This window comes from Physcomitrium patens, chromosome 6 (genome assembly GCF_059467195.1).
Source record: "Physcomitrium patens ecotype Gransden chromosome 6, ASM5946719v1, whole genome shotgun sequence".
Lineage (NCBI taxonomy): Eukaryota > Viridiplantae > Streptophyta > Bryopsida > Funariales > Funariaceae > Physcomitrium > Physcomitrium patens.
In genome coordinates, this window is record NC_143415.1 from 5,093,705 (window position 1) to 5,118,400 (window position 24,696).

A 24,696-nucleotide genomic window follows, 5' to 3' on the forward strand; every position below is an offset into this window, starting at 1 on the left:
GTAGACCTTTTTACAAAACCTCTTCCTAGAGATAAGTTTCTAGCTTTCAAGAATATGTTAGGTCATGTTTTGGTAGAGAATTAAGTCCCACTTCCAAAAGAGGAGTGTTGAATGTGTTAAATGTCCCATATTATGTGTACTGAAAGCTATGACTTAACCAACTCTTAACTAAGACACTAGAAGTGCCCTTCCCCTGGCTTCCAGCACATTTTGTTTGCAACGAATGGTAATCATCATTTTTCATATCTTAGCCTATTTTCTTAACAGAGGGCCACCCAGCAATCAATGGCTAGCAAAGTGCAACAGTTGGCAGCTTCAAGCTTCCATGCTGACGAGAGAATGTATGAATCGGCTCGACCAAGCTTCCCAGCAGCTGTGTTGAAGATGGTGAAGGAGGGGATTGTGGTTCCTCTCGGTAACCCCACCACAGTCTCGAGCCTCTCGGTGCTGGATCTAGCCGCGGGCACTGGAAAGTGGACGCGACTAATTCTTCCTTTTGGTCAGCTTGTTGCTGTCGAGCCCTCCCCTGGCATGCGCCGAGAGTTTCAGCTCGTTTGTCCTGATGTTGACATCCTCGACGGCTCGAGTACTGCTATTCCACTACCAGATGCAAGCGTGGATGTCATCTTCATCGCACAGGTATGGATCCGAGCCTTTTTCTAGTTTGAAAGGTATCTACGGTGATTGGAGAGCATTTGGGACACAATAATCTAGGGTTCCAAGACACTGGCTGATGTGTTTGTGTGGATCTTCATCGTCAGGCATTCACTGGTTCGCAAACGTGGATGCATTGATAGAGATGCACCGCGTGTTGAAACTGGAATGAACAGTCGGCCATGATTTGGAACCTGGAAGACATGAGGACCTCCTCCTGGGTTGCAAGGTTACGTGGTGCCCATGAGAAACACGAAGCAGGTAGTCCTCAGTAGAGATTAGGGCTTTGGTGGAGACCCTTTGTAGATCCAGAGATGGCGAAGGTGGTGTCAAAAATGTTCCAATTACCATTTCGTGAACGGCAAGTCAGCCACTATGTGTCGAACACGAAAGATGATGTGAGGTAACGCGTCCTCAGCAAGAGTTACGTTGCAGTTCTTAGCGCTGAGCAGAAGATAGAGCTGAAGAAAGAAGTGGACCGTATTATGTCAGCAGAGGATGTACACTGGGATAATGGAGAGGGTACCGAAAAAGTGATGCAGTATCCTTACACTACTGATGTTGGATGGTTCAAGAAGCTCTCGTGAGACGTTTTACCTCACGATGCGAGTGCCTTCACCCCCTTTTTATGAAGAAGGCTTCGAACTCTATGTCACTTGATCCTGCAAGTCGCTGTGACCTTTTCTGTGACCATCTCCAGTGCAGAGCACGACAAAATTAGCGGAACTGAACAGGTTCAGCTTTGGCTTTTCGTGAGTCCAGAGTCAGCATTGTGTTTTGCATCTAGCATCGCACTGTTTTAGTGCGAGGCACATTGACTTGTTGATTCAGTGAATTTCTAATGATGTCCTTACAAGACATTCATTCTACATTTTGGCTGCTTGGTACGATGCTTATGCGGTCTTAGGTGCTGCAACCCTTGGTGGATATCTTTCCCAGCAGTTGTAGGTTGAATGCGATGCTTTGGGATTTGCGCGCATTCAAGCATTGATGCAGTCTTCCTAATTGACTTCTGTGGGGAACTATTTGTGGGAGAGTTCAGGTGGAGACAATCTCGACTCCTATTCAAGGATGGAAGAAATACGCCAGGGTAATCCGCGCTTGAGTTCTGACCACAGTTTCTCGGTGTAAAACGAACTTACAAAATTCATCTGCGAACACCTGCATTCAAAAGCAATCAGCGAACTACATCGCATAATGTTTTAGTCTAGAAATCTTCGCATCAACTTCGAAGGTGTGGCAAGCGCGTAATTGACCTCAGTGGGATAAAAACATCTACCGGTTATTCGTAATGCGTCACTGTCGTTGATGTCTACACCGTCAAGTCGCGAACTTGCGGTGACCCAGTGACCTTCATTCTGTGCATGAGATCTACCGATATGAACGTGGTGCGACATAATCAACAAATGAAAGTGTGCGTGCAGACATCCAAGCACATCCTCCGTGAAGACACCCATCAGCTACACAGTGAGATGCTCCACCTTGTTGTATTCTCGGATTGGATCACTGCTACCATGTCCCACTGAAGTCTGCATCTGTGCAGCGGAGATCGGCATGTCACAAACATGAAGTATGCACCGATTTCATGCAAATTTGAAGGTGAGTTTCACCAACGGATTAGCAGAAGACTTTGTTGAGCCGCGAGACCACGAGAATGTATCACTGGTGATCACTGGGAGGAGGTGGATATAACTCAGAATAAAACAGGGAGATAAAAAGTTGTCACTAGCAAAGATTGCCAAATAAAAGTAGGCCTAGTTATACAAATGTATTTATATTATTATAACATAACAAACACAGTAAATATATAGTATTTGAGTGTATAGACATCTTATCATTTCTATTTATCTTCTACAATGTTATTACAGTTGCCATCATTCTGATGAAAGCTCATGTTGGCATCCGAAAGCAATCTATGAGTGCATAATTGTAGTAGTTGTGGTATTAGTGTGCATATGTACTCTCAAATACTTACTGAAAATAATATTTAACACAACACATGTTTATATTACATTAACTATACATCTAAAATTTATTCTGAAGTGTAGAGTATTACCAATGCAGGTTTTGACGTACATGTATGTTTGTATGTATGTATGTGTATATATAAAAAAATTAATTTTCCAAAATAAGTTTTTTGAAATTCTGTAATTAATAAAGTAGGAGAATATTATATCTCACATTATTATATTTACTTGGAAATACTTAACAACAAATTTATTAAAATTCATATGTAATTGATTGATTTAAAACAAGCATATTTTGTTTTGTAGTAAAGGAAAACTTATTAAACCTTCAAAAAATGATTATTATTTTTTCAAAAATAACATGCTTATTTTTACTGCATAACAAACAAACAATCTTTAGAACCAATGCATTGAAATTATCTAGCAATAACTTGTTATTATGATGTGTTTAGGGAAACAGTACTCAGTTCTCTATGTACTATATAAAAAAATTATCTATTATCTTTGATTTGCTTTACTTGTATTTTAATTAATTTATTTATCATTATTCATTATTACCTTTAAAACATTTTTTTTTTTGTTTAACTCCTCTGATTAAAATCATTTAATGTGTGTTTCAATGATGTTATTTATTTCTAAATTATTTGATGCCATTAAAATCTACTAAATTTAATTAAACAAACAATAATTTGTATTATTTTCATTGCTAAAATATTAATTAATTTAATTTAATAGGTGAAGAATTATATTATTATTATTATTATTATTAATTTATTAAAACAATAGCTAATTGGCAAGTCTTAATAACAAAAATTAGAAAAGACCATTTGCTAAATTATCTTTTGGCAATTTTAGGGACCAAATTAACAACTTATTATGGAATGCTACATTAGAAAGTTTTTCATTTTATTTTATATTCGTTGGAATAAAAGCATTGCATTAGCTACAACCAAAAGACTTTTCCAAACTTTCATGTGATAAAGTGTTCCTTGCAATACCCATCTTCAAGTAATGCACCCACATAATGTGATGACATGAAGAATATGTGGACAAGCTACTGATAGTCATTGAAAGTATTAATACTGAGACTTTGAAGGCAGTTTCAGGGGAAGTTTTCTCTGAAAATACCATCCATTAATTTCTAATCAACACAATTGTTTTTGAACGTTCAGTTGAGAGTCCTTTTAACAAAAGGATGACTTCTGAAGCTTGCAACCAATTGAAGCACGAGTGCAACACATATTCTTTTCTCTTCAATGTTGAAATGCTTCTAATTGCAGTTAATCACTCCATCAATCGTTGTAGGACCTGCATTTATCTGTTGCTGCTAAGTGTTCAAATCATATGTTACTTTGGAGTTTATCTTAAACTGATCACATAAAACAAAACTACCTACTCACATGCATAGTAAAGGACTTTGTATTATTTTGTTAAGACTAAGCACGAAGTACTGTTCAGGAATGGAATATTAGACGGAGCAGTAGCTTCTTCTTCACTGTATTTCGTACTACCTGCCTCACCCATCTCATGACTTTACATTGAGATTGTTTTTACACGCTTATCCAAACCTCCGTCACAAGTAGATGGTACACTGTCTTTGAATCTTGTATAGCTAGATTGACATCGAAAAATGGAAACGAATGAAGTCGGTGTGAGGCATGCCACTTCGGAATCTTTGTTGATGGACTGAGATGTGAAGTGGGAAACTATCCTTGCAGTTAAGAACACGCGTAAAAACCATTGCTGAACTGTCGATGTGTGCAAAGTAACTCATCATCAGATAGCGGCACAATCATGTCGGTGGAGTTGAAGTTCAGATCTCTGTGATGTATTTTCGGGGCTTTCCTAGAATAAGAGCGCACCTGGGGTGAAATATGTCTTCTCCATGTATCATTCACTGGATGAGACTCTGCAATTGTTACTGACAAACTCTAACAAAGGTCAAATGCTGGTGAGATGTTTGCATTTGTAGCTGCTCGTCGATTGACTTGCAAGTGTCCGTTTACATTCAATTCGCAGTGATATTCAATTCTTCAGTACAAACCATGCAATTGTGATAAGTTCCGTGAGCAGCTTTACAATCAACGGAACCTGCTCCGAAGTATCGTCGAGGAAAATCTCATCCCAAATTCTGGAAAACGTTCACGTACCTCGACCTTCTGTGAAAGGATTAAGTGTGGCTAATGTTCGTGTCTTCAAATGAGCTCGTTCCAGACAACTCGCAACCATATTCTTGGGACCGAATCAACTGCATAAGAGGTAGGCTTTATTAGATAAACCACCCTGTTCTCTCGGCAGGACCAGGTGTTCTTCGCATAATGTACTAATGTTAACTACACGTGATCTGCAACTGTGTCAAAATGCCGAATGGTGTAGGACGGAGATGAGAAATCATCTTCACGTACGTTTTATTGGCCTGGTTACTACACAGCAACGCATACATTTCAACATGCGGTCTACAAATCGAACATGCTGTTTCCAGATGAACAGAGAAGTTAATTTAATACTCTTGCAGAATATCTTGCACATTGTTCATCGATGTAACCAGCTTCCGTCTTAGAAGCTTCCTATCCGTCATAGTGACTGGGATTTGGGTCTCTTTCAGGTCTGAGATGTGAGCAAAATCGTGTCTTCGCCGTGCTCATGCAAAAGGAGTTAGTGTCTTCATCCCGGAAGAATGCTAAGAGTCACTGCTCCCCGTGACTCTAGCAAAAGCTTCTTCTATTTCTTGCGCTGATCATTTCAATTTTTCATCCGAGTTGTTAAAATTGCTCACCTGTTCGAAAAATTCGCCGGAGCGTTGATCGCTGTTTAGGCTTAAGCATGTTCCTCGATTTCCCGAGGTTTAAAAAGCTTACTTTGACTGGATGCTAAACAACGATCAGTCTCAATCGTGATGCGTTTCACTTTACCGGGAACCTCACATCCATGTCAAGAGTTATGAAGATGTGTTGTGTGTCTCCTATCCATCAGCAAATGGGGGCTTCATGTTAGGTGAAGGACAACTATCTAGCTCTTTGAAATCAGTTTGCAAACAACGGTTTCAAGTGGTGTATAACCATGCCTTTGTGGGGTGTAAATTCCCTCGCGGACTCCCCACTTTGAGAGAATCTTGCAACCTTGATTGAACTTTTGTCACAGTATTGTATGGCTCAAGGAGTGGCTAACACAGCAACTCGTCACTGATCATGCAAAGCTTTTGATGCTTGTATTATTCACAACTTTCAAACAGAGAGTCTTTATCATATTGTATTGAGATAAGGTTTCTGCCTTGAAAGTGGTGATCATCAACCTCTGGTCTCGTGTAGGAATCGGACTCATATTATTACTTCGCAAGTATAAGATATCCAACCTCCTGTATCCTCACAATCATGACGACCTATGTTCTTTCCCAGCTGACTCTAAAGCCGTAGAAAGAGCGATTACTGTACAAGATCTGCGACTTTTGATCCTAGCCTTTTCAGAGGCTCTTGAAGACATAGTACAGAAGTTACGGCACTGTACCCGCAGCCACCTGAAGCGTATCGATCAGTCTCGCTTGTTCGCACCAAATGCAGTCTCAATGCTATGCACAACTTACACACACACGCAGAGAGAGATAAGCCAGCATCAAGACTCATTGCATCCATCACATCTGACCTGGTGACGGCATATTCCCGTACAGAACCTTCTGGCTTCTGTGCATGGGCAAGTGCATCTGCAGGTATCGAGTGCTAAGATACGATTAGGACTCATGAGGTCACCGCTTGTTAGGCTTCGGGACCATTTGCACCACGACCTCTACTGTCACAACGGACTTACCTAGACGGTCCCGGCGATCATCGGAGCCTGCAATCGGAGTATCGGTGCAACCAGTGTGTGCTGTTGCGGTCCTGTGCGATGCCCATCAGTCTACATCTAGATGTTTCTAGATATTTCTAGAAGTGGGCATTTAGACGTCGGTACGATACTGCGATCAACTGCAAGCAGTCCGATTTACCGGACTGTGCATTGTGCTGAAGGACCCACATCACCGACATGCTTCGAATAGCCTCTTTTTTGCGCATGCTAGATGGCTCGAAAACAATGGTTTTGGTTAAACTTTTTGCACATGAATGTTTCCATTGCTAGCATGTGCATCAGTATTAGAGGGTCTTTATATTTTGAGAATTAGGTGAGAGACACAACTTTTGAATCTTTGGATTGGTTCAAAGAGAGAACTTTTAAAATTTGGGCCAATTCAAGGATTTAGAAGTCGTGGTTCTCATACTGGCACCATAGATTAGTTTTAGTATGTCAAATGAATGTTTCTAGTACTTGCATTACATATAAATGTTTCGTAGTGTTAGTGTTGAAAATGAATGTTTTCCATTTTAGCATTATACATAAATGTATATCAGTACTAGCCTCGCCAAATATATATATATATATATATATATATATATATCAAGTTTTTCTAGCTCCAGAGGCATTTTGCATGATACTTTGTCTTGCGCTCTCAGTGAATGGGATGATCAATTCTTTGACTAAATTTGAGTTTGGTTGAGTGCGATTTTGCACATATAAGAATTACGTACTCTGTCAATTGTGTATGATAAATCTACAATCACCATGTTAGATAATATGTGTTGGTTGTGTCTCTTACAAATTCATGTAGTGATTTTTGAATGAGTTTGAAATTATTAGGATTGTTGAACTTTCTTTTCTGTATTTGGTAAGTTGAAAATTGCAGTTACAATGGGGTTGAAAAAACGTTTTCTAAAACTCATTTTACTTATGCAATGGTAAGACTTTGATCATTTATAATCACAAAAATCTTGAGATTATTCAAAGACTCATATATTGTCATATATCTTGTGACAAAAAAATTGGGTCTCAATAAAGAGATTAAATTTTATTTCTAATTAATTAATTAATTAATTTTTTACACATGTTTAAGAAAACACAATTAAATTAAGCAGAGTAAAGACAAGAATGCATGCATGCATGCATGAATGAATATATGAGTATATGTATATATATATATATATATATATTGCAAATTTGATTATTTGCTAGCTTACATATATTTAACTTCAAGAAGTAATAATTAAAAAATAGTGCATTTTATGTGGTTGCATCAATGGTATTTTTATTTCGAGATCAAGGTTTTGAAAACATATAGATGTCTTGAAAAACGTACTGTAATATACATACAGTTTGTATTTAAAGACATAGAGTCCATGTGATATCTTTCTTTATAAAAAAACAAAAACAAAAATGTTTTAAGTAGTCATAATAAGACATTGGTAGTGAAATTCATGAATGAAAGTTGTGGTAAGAGTTATGAAGCTATTATTGCAATAAGTATTGATTAACTTGAAAGTTGAAATTTAATTGATATTTGAGTACTTACACTTCAGTGGTTTTTCTAGCAAAAATAAAAAAAATAGAAAATCAACACATTTTAATTTTTAATTGATACTTTGGCTGAATCAGTAACGTATGAGTTTAATACTGGATTTTATTGATATCTCAAAACAATATTACTCAAGTTTTAAACTTAATTTGTTTCTTAGGTTGCCATAAGTGTTAGTATTTTCCTCTTGCACATAGAGCCAGCTCGACTCTCCGACCATCATTGGCTGACACCACCGCCACGTAACAATCACCCTCGCCTACGTGGCCCCGCCCCCATCCCCACCCCCACAGTGGGCCACGTCACGAAACCTCCTTCGTGGCGAGCCACCTCTCCCAAGACCCATATTCATCCATACGTTCATCTATCCATCTGCGGCGTTCCTCTCAGTCGGCCTGGCTTTAGGGTTTGCTGTTTGGGTGCATGAGCAAATTGCAGTGCCAGTTTTGTGGATCGAAGGTGGCAGAGAAGGTTCTCGCTCGTCTTGTGACCTGCTTCGATTGATCGAGCTGAGCTTCTCGATCCACGCCACCGGTGCTACGCGTTCCGGCTCTCCTCCACGTCCACTCCCGGAAAGTTTTTGCGGCGTTTCGTTTGGTGCTCTGTGGAGGATCGTCGGAATTTCGGTGGGGACTGATCAGTATATTGACAGGCGTGTGAGGTCTTCAAAGCTTTGTGCGAGTTCTATCGATCGAATGGGTTTGTAGGTTTGATTCGGGGAATTGGGTTCGTGGAGGTTTTGGCAATTGAGCTAGCTGGTGGTGGTGGAGTATTTGAAGCTGGGACAGCGGAGGATTTGGGCTGAAAGGGGTTTGGAAGCACTGTGGAAAAGGGAGTGGAGGATTGTTCGAACAGGACAGGGAATTTCTAGGGCCGGTTGTGACGGGACGCATTATCGGCGTCTCCGTGATGTACAATGAGCTGTGGAATTGAACTATGATTCTCGATCGCGTACGAAGGAAAGTTAAGTTGGAATAGAATTTTGAGTATGGCGTGGCGGCAGTTGATGCAAGAGGTTAGTGGTCGCCAATTTATGTTCTCATGCGGTAGAGACGGTTCGTGGTTAATTGTAAGGGTTTTTGTTGCGCGGGATATTGTACCATGCAAATGGATAATTAGGTTAAATTTATTTTTTAATATATTAACTTTAACTATTCTTGGTATCGCTAAGCAGTAAGCTTTGGTGGCTAAGTTTGTCCTCGTGAAGATACGTGAAGGTATATGAAGGTGTATGGTGAAACGCATGATGATTGGATGTTGTTAATGAAATGAGTTATAGTTAGGGTACAAAGTTCTGCCATTGGCACTCTGTAGCTAGGACGAGACTACGTACTTCGTTAATATTATCCTAGCGTCCTTCTGCTTTCGGTCGAGGTAGTTCTCGGCCTCTTAACAGTAATCAATGTCATTGGGAGAATTATTTTTCATCTATCGTTTGGTCGCTAAAATATTGATTAAAAAGAGCTTGTAGTTAGATCCCAGCGTTGTTACATACTTGCTAATTTTTGCTACTCGATTTTGGCACTGGTCCTGTGCTTCTGAATACCTGTGGATGAACCGTTCATCATATTATCTCTTGTTACAGGGTGGTCATGCCGCAAAGCAGATGGCGAAATCGAATGTGCGGGCAGGACTAGGGAGTTACTTGAGGTTATCACTTTACCGACTTCGTTCGCACTCTGCCGGTCTTCAAAATGAAGGTAATTGTGCTTTTTGACTGATGGTTCAAAAAGTTATCGGGTTATATAGTTGTACTTCAATGCTAGCCAGTTTCTGAACATGCCAATTGAAGCCGAAAGGTTCTGAAGGAAGTTTCTGGCTGGCTACCGCTCCTTATATCGAATTATAAGATCTTTCGTTGTAGATGTTGAGATATCTATAAAATGTGGATTTAGCTTGTTCATTAGTTAGTATGTTTTTGGATTTTGATATGTGCTAGCGTGCAGTGCCAGTACAAGTGTGAATTTTCTTGATGGATATTGTTTAGGAGTTCTACGAGAATATTTCTTTTGTCACATTTTACATTCACGTGTCTCGAAGTTTCTCTGTTGTGGTTGCTGTTTTTGGAATTCCACAATCCCTTTTGTATCTTTCTTGATGGAATGATCCAATCCTTCTTCACAGGTCGTACGTTGTCGGGGGGGCAAAGAAGACGAATGTCCAGTTACACCAGTAATTATGCTAGGAGGTTGGAACAATCGGAAGCTGGTAGTAAGTTGGATTCTGAGGTTAAACAAGTCAGTCTCCTAAAGCAATTGAATAGAGTAGATCCGGAAAGTGTCATTCGATGGTTTGAGAGTCGTCCCCTTCCCCACCACAGTTCTGCAGCAATGGCCGAGTACGTAAAGGCTCTGGTGAAGGTTGATAGACTTGACGACAGTGCTCTACTAAGAACCCTGCAGCGAGGTGAGTATGGGTATAATTTAGCTACTAATTTTTTTCTAACATAGCATGCTAATGGAGTTTTGTAGAAATGACAGACCGACTGAGGGTTTGTATCGAACATCTTTCTTTCTTCAATTCTAAAGGATATGATGTATATGCCTCCAGTTGTGATGCTAAAAGTTTTGTTCTCTTTTGATCATCGAATCTTTTTAATACTATATCTTAATCAAATTAACCTCGTTTTGTTTTGCTTGGGTGTTCATAACCCTGTGTGCTTATTCTTCTCGTGCCTTACATTGCTGGTTTTCGGGTGAGCAGGAGCAGCATTAGCTGGCAATGGAGTAAGATCTGAATCCAATATGAACATGGCATCAGCTGCAGCGCCTATCCTAGGAAGTGCAGGAGTAATGACAAAAGAGGGATTGCTAGGCACTCCACAAGCTCCTATTCACATGGTCACTGCAGAAGGAGGGCTCAAAGTGCAAGCTTGGCGAACACTGCGTACCTTAGCCCTTGGTTTCTTGCTCATATCGGGGGTTGGAGCTTTGATTGAAGATCGTGGGATTGGAAAAGGTGGGATTACTGGAGAGTTTCAACACCATTTATGTTCTGAGTCAGTATGTTCTATCTTTGTCAATTAAGAAAGAATACAAGCTATTGGAATGTTATCATGACCGGGCGTCATATATTGACATTATCTTCCCATGATCCCAGGTCTCGGCTTGAATGAAGAGGTACAGCCAAGCATGGAGTCAAACACCAAATTTAGTGATGTCAAAGGCGTGGATGAAGCCAAAGCCGAACTTGAAGAAATTGTTCACTATTTACGGGATCCTCAGGTACATTTTAGTTGATTCATATCAGAAATTATATGTATGATTACTTCCTCGTGGATAGTACGAGTCTTAGTTTGGGTTAGCGAGAATAATTCTGTGGGTGTTGCAAGCAGAGATTTACAAGGTTGGGTGGCAAGCTGCCGAAGGGAGTGTTATTGGTTGGACCACCTGGTACAGGGAAGACCATGTTGGCCAGGGCTATAGCTGGGGAAGCGGGAGTTCCATTTTTTTATTGTAGTGGAAGCGAATTTGAAGAAATGTTTGTGGGTGTTGGTGCTCGACGAGTACGGGACTTATTTGCTGCAGCGAAGAAACGGTAATGAATCTTTTCGACGTTAAATATTTTATTCCAACTTGCAGTTATGAAAGGTTCTATGTGTGTTAGTACGCTCTTGTAATTGTAACGATTATTCAAGTTTTGTGTCTCTTTGGGGTTTCTTGCATTGTCACATCATGTTTTTAAGACCATAAGCATACTTTTGTGAGTAAAACAACAGGAAATATGCATGTTTAGTAGGAGTATATTTTTTCTCTTGTTTCTTGAAGATGATAAAGGAACTCAATCAGTGATCTTGAAACTCAAACACATAATTCTATTCTATATGCATACGCATTTCTAATTGTGTTAATTGCTATTTGTTGCAGGGCACCGTGCATCATTTTCATGGATGAGATAGATGCTATTGGAGGAAGCAGAAATCCTAAAGATCAGCAATATATGAAGATGACTTTGAATCAGCTGCTCGTGGAGCTGGATGGTTTTAAACAGAATGAAGGCATAATCGTTGTTGCTGCAACCAATTTTCCAGAATCGCTTGACAAAGCGCTTGTTCGACCAGGTCGATTTGATCGGCATGTTGTGGTCCCAAACCCCGATGTCGAAGGACGTCGCCAAATACTGGAAGCACACATGAGCAAGGTGCTAGGCCACTTGTTACTTCATCCAATTTCCACAAGACTTAAACATTTCTACTTTGTTAAGTTACAACTGCAAGTGAAAGATATCTGCCTGTTCTTTTCTTAATCACTGAGTCGACGGACCTAGCTAGCTGTTTCTTTTAAGATATGCATTATAAGTTAATTATTTTATGTCATTATTACTCAAATTTGAGTTTTAGGATCCTTAGTCTCAGGAGTACTCAAAACATGAACGTACCGTGATGCTTGGTGCTGGTGGATTGCAGGTGCCAAAATCTGGCGATGTCGACTTATCAATCATAGCTCGTGGAACTCCTGGATTTTCTGGCGCTGACTTGGCTAACCTTATCAATGTAGCAGCTTTGAAGGCTGCTATGGACGGGCAGAAAGATGTAAGCATGGCAGATTTGGAGTTTGCCAAAGATAAGATCATGATGGGTAGTGAACGCAAGTCTGCAGTGATATCTGAGGAGTCGAGGCGACTCACTGCTTTTCATGAAGGGGGCCATGCACTTGTTGCCATATTCACTGAGGGCGCTTTACCGGTTCACAAGGCCACAATTGTACCGAGGGGTATGTCTCTTGGTATGGTCACCCAGCTTCCTGACAAAGATGAAACTAGCTTCTCACGCAAGCAGATGCTTGCACGTCTGGATGTATGCATGGGTGGACGCGTTGCAGAGGAACTTGTGTTCGGAGAAGGAGAGGTATGTGATGTTTTTTATACTTGCGTATGTTCTTTCTTTAGTATTGTATGTCAGATGTTTCTCTTTTGTTCATCCTCTTATGTTGGTTTTTGAAATCCGATGTTGCATCAGTGCCCCTGGTAGACTTGAGTATGTGTTGGCTACCTATGAGCAAACCCTAACTATTCTACTTCTGATCGTTGTATATGTTATTAGTGATTTGGAAGAAGTATTTTGTGTTTGATCTGTTTAACAAGGGGAGGTGTCGGTGTGGAACAGGTTACATCTGGAGCTTCTTCAGACATTGTTCAAGCTACCAGATTAGCCCGAGAAATGGTCACCAAATATGGAATGAGCAAAGCAGTGGGTGTGGTTGCTCATAATTATGAAGATGATGGCAAGTCGATGAGTACGGAAACGAGGCTGCTTGTTGAAAGTGAAGTGCGTGATCTCCTACAGACTGCATACGAAAATGCAAAAAGGATACTTACTACCCATCAACGCGAGCTCCATACTCTGGCAGCTACTCTTTTGGAACGTGAAACCATGACTGCTGTAGAAATCAAGGCATTACTGATGCAAGTGAAAGAGCAAGTCAACAGATCTAATATTCCACTTCCTAGTCCTCAGCCGATTATATCAACAACTACGGCACAGGCTGCACAAGCTGCCGCAGCTAATGCGGCAGCTGCGGTGGCAGCCGCTGCCTCAGCAAAAACTAAGTCTGCAGCTCCTGCTGGGACTTGATCTTAGGTTTTCTCTCACGTTGGTACTTAACTTGGAAGTGAAGTTGCCGCTAACCTGCATAGTTTATCAGGTTCTATTTTATTCTACGAGGTACAAGAATCTTCCTGAACTTCAGGTTTGTACATTTTGAAATATTGATGGATGATGACGGTAATTGGTTCGGTTTGCTTCTCAGCATATAGATACCTTTCCGCACCTGAAAGCCGAACGGCAATTACTTTACTCCTGCACGTCGCTGCTTAGTTCGCAATGGGTGTTCACAGAAGAAATTCGTCACAAGGCAGTCGAGTTATTCCTGTTAGTTATGTGCTGAAGAGGAACCTTTTTAGAGGCATAATGATTCTGGAGCCATGATTGGCTGTACTAGTGTATTTCGATTCAACATCTGTTTTGTTGCAATTGTCTACAGATCTGTGATAATCCACAAGATTGCCATATGCTTTTGGCAGCAAACGCTCTGGTTGAATTTGTCTCTCTTACAAATACTGCTTTCATGCTTTTAATAGTAGAAATTAGAATTTGGACCGTACTTCCTGTCCTTAGTTTGAAGTGATAACAGTGAGAAGATACAGTATGAGCAAGTTTTGATGAATAAAGCTTGAAGTAATCTCTTGCAATAAGGTGTAAGACTAAGCGCAACCGACACAATGGTAACGAACCTGTGAAGGTCGATGAATTGGTTACACATGCTGCTCTGCTAAGCTTGAGTCTTACCCCTACACTAAATCCACCCTGGTATAGTTATAGCTACTTGTGCTTCGAAATCCTCCCCGATGGACGTAAAAATAACTGGAGCAGACTGGGTGCATACAGGCTTGAATAGGCATGATTAGGAATTATCTCTATGAGCAGGCAATTGTAAATGGTGTCAGTAATGGAGCCTGGTGGCCTGGTGCTCCTAACCAAAGAGTTAAGCATAATCAATTTCTCTTCAAAACCTCACGGTTTAAGTAGCCACTGTTTGGAAATTTTTACTCCGTTCCCTCCGGCGTGCATTTGAAACAAGTGGCTCTTATACTCCTCCCAAGTGAACGATCGCCGGAACCACAAGGGGTGCTTAGAAGTGACGAGCTGCTCTGGAACCTCAATCGTTGCTTTCGCCGGAGGAGAGGCAAAGTACACCATGGACATCCGCGCTTCTGATTCGTTCACCACAGCTCGGTGCTCCACACTTCGGAACCGTCCGTTTGTCCAGGCCTGAAGCAAATCGGCAGCAAATATCGTATCAGAAAAAAAAAAAAAAAAAAAAAAAAAAACGATGAGCTCCATTCTCAAGAGAGCCCGAGCAATATCCAAAATAAGCTCCGTTTTAAGAGGGTGATGCTTTGCGATTCCATTAATAATTTTTCTAAGATGCAGATTTTACGCTCCTAATCACTAAAATAAAGCTTGAATTCACCCAGTTGTGCAAGATGGACCATTACAGTAGAACATGTGCAAACTTGAGCATACCATTCCCAGCATGGGAGAGCTCCCTGTGGGCGAGGACTGCGAAAGGAATATTTGTCTATGAATAGGCAACGCAACTGCCAGACGTCAACGCCCGGTTCACAGCTGGGTTCTTAATTTGAGATTAATTGAATGCACTCGACAACATTCTCTTGGGTTCTCTTTGCAGAGCAGAAATAATGTGCACGGTCACCCTGGTTAGAGTATCTGCACCATATTCCTCTTGCAAATCTTGAACTGGTATCGGGAGAACGAGTACTTTAATTGAATCTCAGCGCCGGAGTCAATGGTTTCGACAGGTGCCTAGAAGATGCGGAGGAATGGAGGTTTCTATGCACGCAACTAGAAACATTCGCTTGAAGTGACAAAACGGGATCAGAACACTATTTTAACGGACAAAAGAAACAGAAGGATTCGCGCTGTGGTTCTAAGCGCACACCAGCAACGACAGATGCCATGACGAGGAAAGGTATTTCCATACACCTGCCCGCCCTGGTAGAGTATATGAGAAAAACGCCGCTTATGATTGGTGGTCGAAAAACTCACCTTCACTCAACCAGATCACTAGTGCCCCAAAAACCCTCCCTCAACTGGTTTCCCGTCTAGGATCCCAGATTTGAAATTCGCATTCCGCAGTGCATCCCAACACCAACAGTTGAAACTCCCCAAAATTAAGTCCCTCTTTTGGGATCCGGCTCTAGTAAGGTTCACAGGGTAGATTTAATCAAGCGGTGGGGCAGCGTTGCACTAGTCCTTGAATATATCCTCTAGCATGCTCATGAACTATTACGTTGGTGGCTAGAAACTTTCTCCCAGATTCCACCTCCCCACAAATTCATCTAATCCCTCACCGTTAAGAAAATATCCCATTTCGTCTGCTGCTTAGAGGACCGTCCCATTACAACATTCTGATCCCACCTCGGCAACTAAGAATTTCGTCTGCGCCGACCATTTTTGATTCTGGGATAGGATGTTTTCACCGGTTCTCGAAACAAGATTTCAGAGTATTAAGATGCCTCGGAGCCCTTGTAATATACTCTTTGGGTGCCGAACCATACTCCTCTGGTCAGTGCGACTCATACTGTACCGTGGACTCGCTCAAAAGTCCTTTCAAGGAACTGCAGCAATTCCTGAGGATGGTTCAGTCGTGTTTGATCCACTGGTTTAGTTGGGAAAACCCAACCCTTCGAAGTTCACCAAGTGGCTCATAAATTCTGAGAATCAGAAGCGTCGGAAACCAAAAATCATTCAGCTACAAAGCAACATGTCACCAGCTGAAGCTTTGTGGGCGTTTCCACATGCCGGAACCGAGAAGCTTTCGTATCCAATCTGCTTGTTGGTCACCGCTTATGCACTACCACAAGCATAGAATCACCTACCGGCCCCACTCACGTCCAGAGAGTGATCTGGAGTTACGCAAGCGAGTCGTCCATCTGAAGAAGATAACTCGATAAACACGGATGTTTGAATCCAACACGGCAAACCTACTAGAGAAAGGGAGAATTCAAGGGACGTGTCAGTGATGAGTTTCAAGGGGATCCGAGAACTCACCTCAAAGGTATCGCCGATGTTGATGATGAGGGTGTCAGGCTTCGGTTCAACGGAGATCCAAGTATCGTTCTTGCGCACCTGCAACCCGCCGACTTTGCATTGACTCAAGATCGTCAATAAGTTGGGATCTGTGTGTGCTCCGAGTCCCAGAGTTAGGGACGAAAGTGGGCATGGAGGGTAATAGTTCATGCGAGCGATGCAGTCGCCCGCCGTGCCTTTGAATGGCTTCGTAAATGTGTTCTCCGGAAGGTCGAGTCCAAGTGCGCAAAGCTCCAGAATCTTGGTTGCAAGCTTGTCCAACTGGCTATTGTAGACCTCTATGCTATAACTGCATAACATGTGCACAAAAAGAATAGTTGAGCCTACTGTGGATCAATTTCAGAAGACTTGGGTTGTGCAAAGGTTTCAGAAGATCTCAAGTCGATGCAAGGTGGTGTTGTCTTCGTTGTGTCGAAGGAATGCGGCAATGTACGTGGTCAGAAGCCCTCGAGGATTTTGGATAATGTTCGTTACGAGACTATCATAACTTTAGGTTAAAGACAAAATGCAGATACAACGTTGCAATGCGCTATGAAACTCGAGAAGCTGAAAATCTACCTGAACTCCTCCGCATCTGAGGGGCTGAACACCTTTTCCACGGGCTCACGAATCTCGCACACGGGGCTCCAGCGGCACTGGAAACGGTCGATCCAAGGCTTACCAGCGTAGTAGAATCCGCTCTCGACGCCATAGCCGAACTGTTCGTGCTTGCTGGACCTTGTCGCTACCCCTTTCTCCTTCTGTTCCAAAGGCAAATTGAAAAACCGTCGAGCTTGGTTCTGCATTCTCTCGATCACCTCCGCAGGAACGCCATGATTTTTTACTTGCACGAATCCCCATTCCGAGAATGTTTTAGCTAGCAGTCTCGCCGCGTTGAATCGCAGTTCTGCATCCCCGGCCCTCAAACCTGAGAGATCAACTGTGGGCAGATTCTTAGCAAAGTGGAAATCGTCGTGAGGAACCGAGGGCCATTGATCCTTGGGCCAGATGAACTCAGACAAGTCAGAGCTAGCGCCCCGCAGAAGGTTAGACTTCACAGCCTCGGGACGCAATCCCGAGTATCTGTCGCTTTGTCCACGAATCAGGCCACTTTGGGGATCCCATAAGCCGACGTGTCTGAAGTGATTCAGAGTTTCGTGCATGATAGACTTGTGAGGCGGTGGGTTCATGGGCCGCGTTTCTGACATGCTTGTGCAATCGTAATCCACTCAATATCTTGCGAACGACTCAAATTCTAACGCATCCTCTCCGACCTACACTTCAGTCAATTCACAACAAAATTCAGCTGATGATCAACTGGAACACCAACTGAAAACTTCCACAACCTGCTTCCAAGCGATGTTTTAGCTATGTAGCTTTTGAGTCGTCAATGTGTGTTAAAAGCTAGTCTGAGAATCTGTCGCCATATGATGATGAAACTATGATCACAGTTATTTTAAAGAAAGTTGGAATGACTGCGCTGTCAGCGATTCTACGAGGCCCAGAAACTGTAGAGGTCCAAAGAGATATTCACGAAGCCTCAAGCCCTCAGTTTGCAAGAGAGAAAAATTGCAGTGAGTCAGATTTCGAATCAGCTAGAGACTTCAACTGCTTGAGGGTAAGGATGAAGGGGTGTTCCGTTCTACATTAAATGGAGGGGAGACAACGATCGAGCACTTCAGAGATTAAAGTGAAAGGCAATGTAGTGAATTAAGTCAGGAAAGATTTAAAAATTCAGTAGAAGATCTCTTCTTTAGTTGCGTGAGAAACAAGATGACTCGGGCTGCACTTGTTGAATGCGTTTAGGAGCATTTCAGCATGCGCTGCACTACGGACAGCAAATCAGAAACACGAATTGATCAAAATAAATATACTTGTATATAATAATAATCGCGCTGACTTCTTCCTTCACACAGACACGAAACGGGAAACGGACTTGCTGATCTCGTAATTAAACCAGGTTCTAAATTTCTCATTCCACCTCATTCTATTCCCCCTGTCCCTTCTCACGGTCCAACGTAACACCCCGAGATTGCAGCCGCAACACGACACACAGTTGGAAAGGTCACTCCATGCAGGCAGGAGCAGGCAATCCCGCACATCGGCTTCCGCTGACTGCGAGCGAGGTTAGATGAAACCGAAGATGTCTTGCAGGTGCAGTGAAAACTGTTCATCCCAAATGTTGCAGGAGCCTGAACAGCGGAGAAATTCGCGATAAGACAAGTGCTGGTGGATGTGATCGTTCCGCTCATCGATCGCCAGGAGCTGAAGTGGTGGCCGCCAGCGGATGGCCCCGGCGACGCAGAAAAAGGAGGTGCAGGAAGCATCATCCGATCAACACTTGATGGGCCCCATCTGATTCGATCGGGCCCCGCTTTGGCTTGATCGTATGCAGGCTGAGAATGGAATGACATACGGTTCACCAGATTGGCTGCGGAAGGGCAGTCTCCGTACCTGTGCTGATGGTGGATTCTTTGCGCGAATTCTCCCAGCGGCCGCGGAACGCGAGCAAAAGCTTCGACGTGCGATCCGAAGCTTTGACTTGCGTCTAACGAGACCGGAGCTCTTCACCAGCTGTGGCCCCCCGCCACGATGGCCGCGTTAGATGGCCACGTAGGCGCTTTATCAAAGCGGAAGAGCTATACTAAAACCGACCAACACCAAAAACGGTGTCACGCTATTTCTTGAGTACGCCTTCGGCCTCGTCAGGCTTGTTCCCACCTACTCTGACCCCTGCTGGCAGCTCATCATTGCCTCCCTTGGCCAGCTCAGCCCTTTCTCTTTTGCTTGGTCTCGATCTTCTGTGGCCAGCTGGCGGGGCTACCGGTGATGGGATCGATTCCCCCCGTTGACCATAGCCCCTACTTCTTCTTCTGCTTCTGCAAGTTTCTCTTGGTCTCGTTTTCTTTGGATTCGTTTCCTCGCTCTCAGTCATCCCCAAAAGTTTTTCAGTGTTGGGAACCCTGCAAAGTGAGCTTCCAAACTTTTATCTTTTCTCGCAATGGGCCTAATTTGAACTTGGTTTGTTTGCTCTTCCTGGGTGACATCTTCTTTTTCTTTTCTTTTCTTTTCTTTTTCTTCTATGGGGTTGTGATTTAAGCACATGAGGACCTCATCCACTATAGAAATGAAATATGATTTAATTCCAAGGAGATGTTGGGGGCATGATACCAAAAGGAAGTAGACTTAATGTATTCATATAATGCATACTTTCTTTGGAGGAAAAGAAACAAAGAAAAAAGAAAAAGAAAAAGAAAAATCTCTTATATAAAAGAATTGAGGAGATAAATCAACATGAGAAACCAAAGGAGACAAAAACCACCTCTTGTTGGTTGCATATTTCATTGTTTTCATCAAAAGTGAAGCAAAAGTGGAGCAATAATTCAACTTTTGGTTAATCAAAAATCAAAATGTGCATGTTCTTACAAATTGTTGAGATTATGTTATGGACATATATATTTATTGCAATAATTATCTAAATATTATGAATATATAAAAATAGATTAATTTGGCAATATCTTGTAGAAAAGCTTCTATGAAGCTTTATTGATGTGATTTTATCTTAATACTTGTTTATAAGTGATTGATAAGTTAAAAACTTTGCCAATAAATTAGCTACATTATCGTGATGTAACACGACTAATAGGTGAAAAGGATGAAGAAATTATTATATTATAGAAGATCTCACTTCAAATATTGTAGTAAATTATCTTAAAAAATAGACAATAGTCCAAAAGAAACTAAAATTAAAGATGTAAATGCTACTTTTTTACGAAGTATGCTTCTATTGTCTTTGTAAGGCCATAAATATGGCAAAACAAGGTAGATTAAAAAAATAAAGAATATGAGCATATGTAGAAGGAAGTTAGGGGTTGGTTTTAGTAAAAATTTATTCAAAAGGATAAAATTTGATATCCAAAGAGGACCAGTTATCAATCTAGATCAAAATCAAACTCTAAGACACAAAACTGAGCATCTACAAGAACTCAAGGGCTCTTTTATAGTTTGGAGAAGGGGATTAGAGAGAAAAATTAAAAGGGTTTATTTAAGCATTAATTTTGAGTGATTTGAGTGTATAATGACTTTGCAAGAGTTATGCAAAGTCATAGTTGTTTTTGGATGACTCTAGAATTTGTGAAAAAAAAAAGATATTACGTTTTGAAAAGTTTTATGAGTTTGTTAGTAGATCTATGATTTAAATTTTGAGAACTTATAAAAATAATTGTTTGAAGTGTATGTTATAAGTTTGAGCTTGATTGAATGATTGAATTGAAGGTTATTGAATTTCAAGAAGGTTGAGGTTTCGGAAATTGGACTTTGAAAGGCAATTAGGATTTCTAAGATCTTTAGTAATCTATTAGTTGGATTGGAATAAAATTTATATATGAAAGTAAAAAACTTGATTTTCTATACATATGTGAAATTTGAAAATAATTGAACTATTTGAAAAGGAGATATTGGCATTGGAAGTTCAACACTTTGATTAGAGTAGGAAGCTAAACAACACCCAAGAAATTTTTAGGATTTTTCTTCTATTTGATAAAAGCAATTATCTTCAAATTTTGTATGCTTATTGTTAAGTTAATTATTAAAAATTATGTAAATTTTTAAATAAGATCAATAGTTCAATTGATAGATATTGAAGTTGTCAATAGTACCCGGATTATATTGAGTTAATTAAGATTTGGTAAGGATTTAGTTTAGGATTAGGATTTGGTTTAGAGTTTGATAAAGAGTTTAGGATTTTTTAAGGATTTGATTTAAGATCTATAATTTATTTAGGATTTAGTTCAAGATTTAAGATTTAGATTTTGTCTAAGATTTGGTCTAAGATTTATTATTTGTCTAGGATTTGATCTAGGATTTAGAATTTGTATAGGACTTCATTTAGGATTTAGGATGTTTTTAGAGTTTGATTAAGAATTTAGGATTTGTCCAAGATTTAATTGAGGTCCACTAAGATTTTAGCAAGGATTAAATTAGAACTTGGTTGAGATTTATTTAATATATATTTGTGATTATTATTATATTTTTTTAGGAATTCTTAAGGATTCTTTTAAGATTTATTGTAGTTTTTCTTTCAATTCTTTTAAGATTTTTTATTATTTTTCTTGTAATTTCTTTAAGATTTATTTTAAATTTTATTAAAGCTTATTTAGTATTGTTAAGGTTTAATTAGAGTTTATTTAGTATTTTATTAGAATTAAAATTTTATTATAATAATTTTCATTCTACTTTTCATAGCCATGTGCTTGGTGCATTCTGAAGCAAGACTTCACGTAATGCAATAATGTGTCAGATATATTGATAGCTTGTAGTACAAGTTAATAATATAGTACACATATAAGAAACTTACCTTACAAATCAAGATACATGTCTTGCAAGTTGGATACATATTAGAGGTCCTATAGAACATAGTTATGTAGCATCTAGTTGGATAGTACATATAGAAGTAAGAATAAAGCCTTTTTTAGTCTTGTCGATCCTTTTATAGTCCTTAGTCTTATTTTTAGACTTTCTAATCTTCTTATCTTTAGCAGTAGCTATTTTAGTTTAACATCATACCATCTTTGAGTAATTCTTTAGTATTTTTGAATAACATAAAAATATATTGAACTTTTACTTCTTCAAGATTCATATCTTAGATAATTTAACAAGAATCCTAAATCATTTTTTTTATATTATTTTCAAAAGTGAGTGGACTATTTAACATCTATTGTTGTGTTTTGAAGATTACAAACTATCTACCTTCAATCCAATATTTTAGTTCTTTAATGGTGATTTTGTCCTTAAAGAGAGTGGATTATCTATCTTTATAAGAATTTTCATTTGGTATTAAAGGTTGTAGATTATTCTCCTCTAATTTGACTTATAGATTTGTTTCAAATTGTTTATGGAAGAAGAAGTTATGGTCTATAAGAAGCATACAACTTGGTATGTATTAAAGAAGGAGATAAATAAAAAGTGCATTTTGAATCAGATATGGGCATTTTGAATATAATGTCATGCCTTTTGAATTCACAAATGCACCAATTATTTTTTAAGATCTAATAAATAATAACTTTTGTCAATTTCTTGATGACTTTATTGTTTGTTATTTGGACATCATAATCTATTTTGTGAATACAAAAGAATATGAACTTCATATTTGACATATATTATAAAAATTAAGAGATGTAAGATTATATATTAAGATAGAAAAGTGTATATTTTTCACTGCATAAGTTGATTTTTTAGGATATGTTATTTCAAATAATGGCCTTATGATGGATTCTAAAAATATTTGTTCTATTATGGATTCAAAGATTTTAAAAATAATCAAAGATGTATAGTATTTTTTTAGAATTTACCAATTATTATTTGATTTTCATCAAAACAAATTCTCAAGTTTTGGATCTTCTTATATGTTTGATATGTGAAGACAAACTTAAGTCGAGCAAAGAAACAAAAACATCTTTTGAAGCCTTAAAGATGATATTTATTTTTGCATCAATCTTGTATTGCGTCAACTTTTTTAAGGCATTTTTTCATAAAAATAGGTGCATTAAAATTTACAATAGGTGCAATTTTGTTACAAATAGGAGTAGATGAAAAATTCTATCTATGAGTTAAAATATACCTCTACTAGTTGGAAGTTTATTCTAGTTCATAATAAATAAATTAACTATGCAAGTTTATAAGTTGTAGCTCTTATTTAAATCCCAATTAAATCACTCATTAATTTTTTTAAATTATCCAAATTATTAAGTAAAACCACTACCATTAAATCACACATAGAATAGTAATTATTTACAACATGCATATCAAAGATATTTTTTCTATTAATTCTTAATTTAATTATTTAATTATTTATTTATTTATTTATTTATTGATAAAAGATCATCTAAGTATAAATTATCATCCATGAATAATTTTTAGTCTACAAATAAATTTTTATCTATAGATAATAATTTTTCCATATTTAAAAATTCATCTTTTATTAAAACTTCATCCAAATTAATTTGTCTAAATCTTAAATTATTTAAATTCTAATTTAGTTTTAATACAAGATGTTCTTTATTTACAAAATTTTGAAGATGCTTCTTAAAAATGCCAATCCAATTGAAGGTCTTGAATCCAAAGAACTTTGTACTGGTAAGCTACAAAATATGCCTTCTAAGTTGTATCAAGCCAATTGATTAATCTAAGATGTTGCACCAGCTATCTAAATCTTTGTCAAGAATTACTTCAATAAAAATGTAGGCCTTGTGATGGACTACTCATCTACCTCTCTAATTCAAACTATGTCTCAATCCTTGCAACCTTTGTAATCCCATTGATCAATACAAATCAACATCGCATACAACAGACCTTAGACCATATGCTATTGTAGTAGAGAGAATCTGCCTTAAGAAAGCATTGGACTTCTGGTTGTCACTAAATGCTCAATCAAGCCTCTAGATAAAGAAAACACCAATTTTATATATAAAATTAATCCTATAGAGGCAATTACATCAATAAATAAGCCTTAAGTATCAAAGATTATCAAAAATGTGATAAAAATATTATAAAACCTTATAAATCCTTAAAGTGAATTTTTTCCAAATTTCAACAGTTCATATGTCACGATCAGACTATCCAAACAAATCTAAATTTTACATGAAGTACTAATTTACTTTTAACAACTACTACAATAAATTTCAATTGCAAATCCATCATGGATCTTGAGATGTCACCAAAATTCTAATAATAGCTTCAAACCCTTGCTTACATATAATTGTGTGCAAATTTCTTCATATCTCACAAAAGAAATACTCAAATACTATAAAATTTTGATATATAGCTTTTTAACTTAATAATATACAATTTTAAAAAAATTTAGCCAAAAATTCATTTGGAAACTCAAGATATGGCTCCAACCATTACAATTAGCAAAACGACTTATTTACTGCCTCTAAATTACATGTATTTTCTTCAATACTCTATAACTTCTTTGTACAAACTCCAAAGGCAGAAATTGTTTCACAAAAAATATAGATCTTAAAATCATCTTTGTGGCTGCACCTTCCAATCTCCAAAATCTATCATAATACTCTTCATATCTTCAAAATAGTAATATTATGTCTTAA

The 24,696-nt window shown here is 38.9% G+C and overlaps 3 protein-coding genes across 4 annotated transcripts; 2 read left to right on the forward strand and 1 right to left on the reverse strand.

Annotated features, from left to right (window-relative positions):
* Positions 1 to 214: 214 nt before the first annotated feature.
* Positions 215 to 2,586, forward strand: LOC112283307 (putative methyltransferase-like C25B8.10). Its single transcript, XM_024521851.3, has 3 exons — positions 215 to 639; positions 762 to 1,388; positions 1,697 to 2,586. The coding sequence occupies exons 1-2, from the start codon at positions 286 to 288 to the stop codon at positions 792 to 794; spliced, it is 387 nt and encodes a 128-aa protein (XP_024377619.1). The 5' UTR covers positions 215 to 285; the 3' UTR covers positions 795 to 1,388; positions 1,697 to 2,586.
* Positions 2,587 to 8,871: 6,285 nt separating this feature from the next.
* Positions 8,872 to 14,036, forward strand: LOC112283528 (ATP-dependent zinc metalloprotease FTSH 5, mitochondrial). Its single transcript, XM_024522334.3, has 9 exons — positions 8,872 to 9,013; positions 9,584 to 9,698; positions 10,123 to 10,404; positions 10,702 to 10,956; positions 11,098 to 11,222; positions 11,333 to 11,535; positions 11,865 to 12,138; positions 12,404 to 12,844; positions 13,103 to 14,036. Exons 1-9 carry the CDS (start codon positions 8,987 to 8,989, stop codon positions 13,568 to 13,570), a joined length of 2,190 nt encoding a protein of 729 aa, XP_024378102.1. The 5' UTR covers positions 8,872 to 8,986; the 3' UTR covers positions 13,571 to 14,036.
* A 116-nt stretch (positions 14,037 to 14,152) lies between these two features.
* LOC112283529 (gibberellin 2-beta-dioxygenase 1) lies at positions 14,153 to 18,231 on the reverse strand. Of its 2 annotated transcripts, none has more exons than XM_024522335.3 (3): positions 17,168 to 18,231; positions 16,571 to 16,898; positions 14,153 to 14,767 (listed from the first exon to the last, which is right to left on the reverse strand). In XM_024522335.3, the coding sequence occupies exons 1-3, from the start codon at positions 17,794 to 17,796 to the stop codon at positions 14,510 to 14,512; spliced, it is 1,215 nt and encodes a 404-aa protein (XP_024378103.1). In that variant the 5' UTR covers positions 17,797 to 18,231; the 3' UTR covers positions 14,153 to 14,509. The 2 variants fall into 2 exon arrangements, with proteins under 2 accessions (XP_024378103.1, XP_024378104.1); XM_024522336.3 differs by lacking the exon at positions 14,153 to 14,767 and adding an exon at positions 16,285 to 16,452.
* Positions 18,232 to 24,696: the final 6,465 nt, after the last annotated feature.

Bases quoted from the DNA above. Each gene is read 5' to 3' on its own strand.
- LOC112283307 (XM_024521851.3), top strand. From the start codon at position 286: ATGGCTAGCAAAGTGCAACAGTTGGCAGCTTCAAGCTTCCATGCTGAC. The intron at 640-761 runs GTATGGATCCGA...CTTCATCGTCAG, and splicing joins ATGTCATCTTCATCGCACAG to GCATTCACTGGTTCGCAAAC.
- LOC112283528 (XM_024522334.3), top strand. From the start codon at position 8,987: ATGGCGTGGCGGCAGTTGATGCAAGAG. The intron at 10,957-11,097 runs GTGGGATTACTG...CCATGATCCCAG, and splicing joins AGATCGTGGGATTGGAAAAG to GTCTCGGCTTGAATGAAGAG. The intron at 11,223-11,332 runs GTACATTTTAGT...TGTTGCAAGCAG, and splicing joins ACTATTTACGGGATCCTCAG to AGATTTACAAGGTTGGGTGG.
- LOC112283529 (XM_024522335.3), bottom strand. From the start codon at position 17,796: ATGTCAGAAACGCGGCCCATGAACCCACCGCCTCACAAGTCTATCATG. The intron at 16,899-17,167 runs GTAGATTTTCAG...CATGTTATGCAG, and splicing joins TCAGATGCGGAGGAGTTCAG to TTATAGCATAGAGGTCTACA. The intron at 14,768-16,570 runs GTGAGTTCTCGG...GATTTGCTTCAG, and splicing joins ACATCGGCGATACCTTTGAG to GCCTGGACAAACGGACGGTT.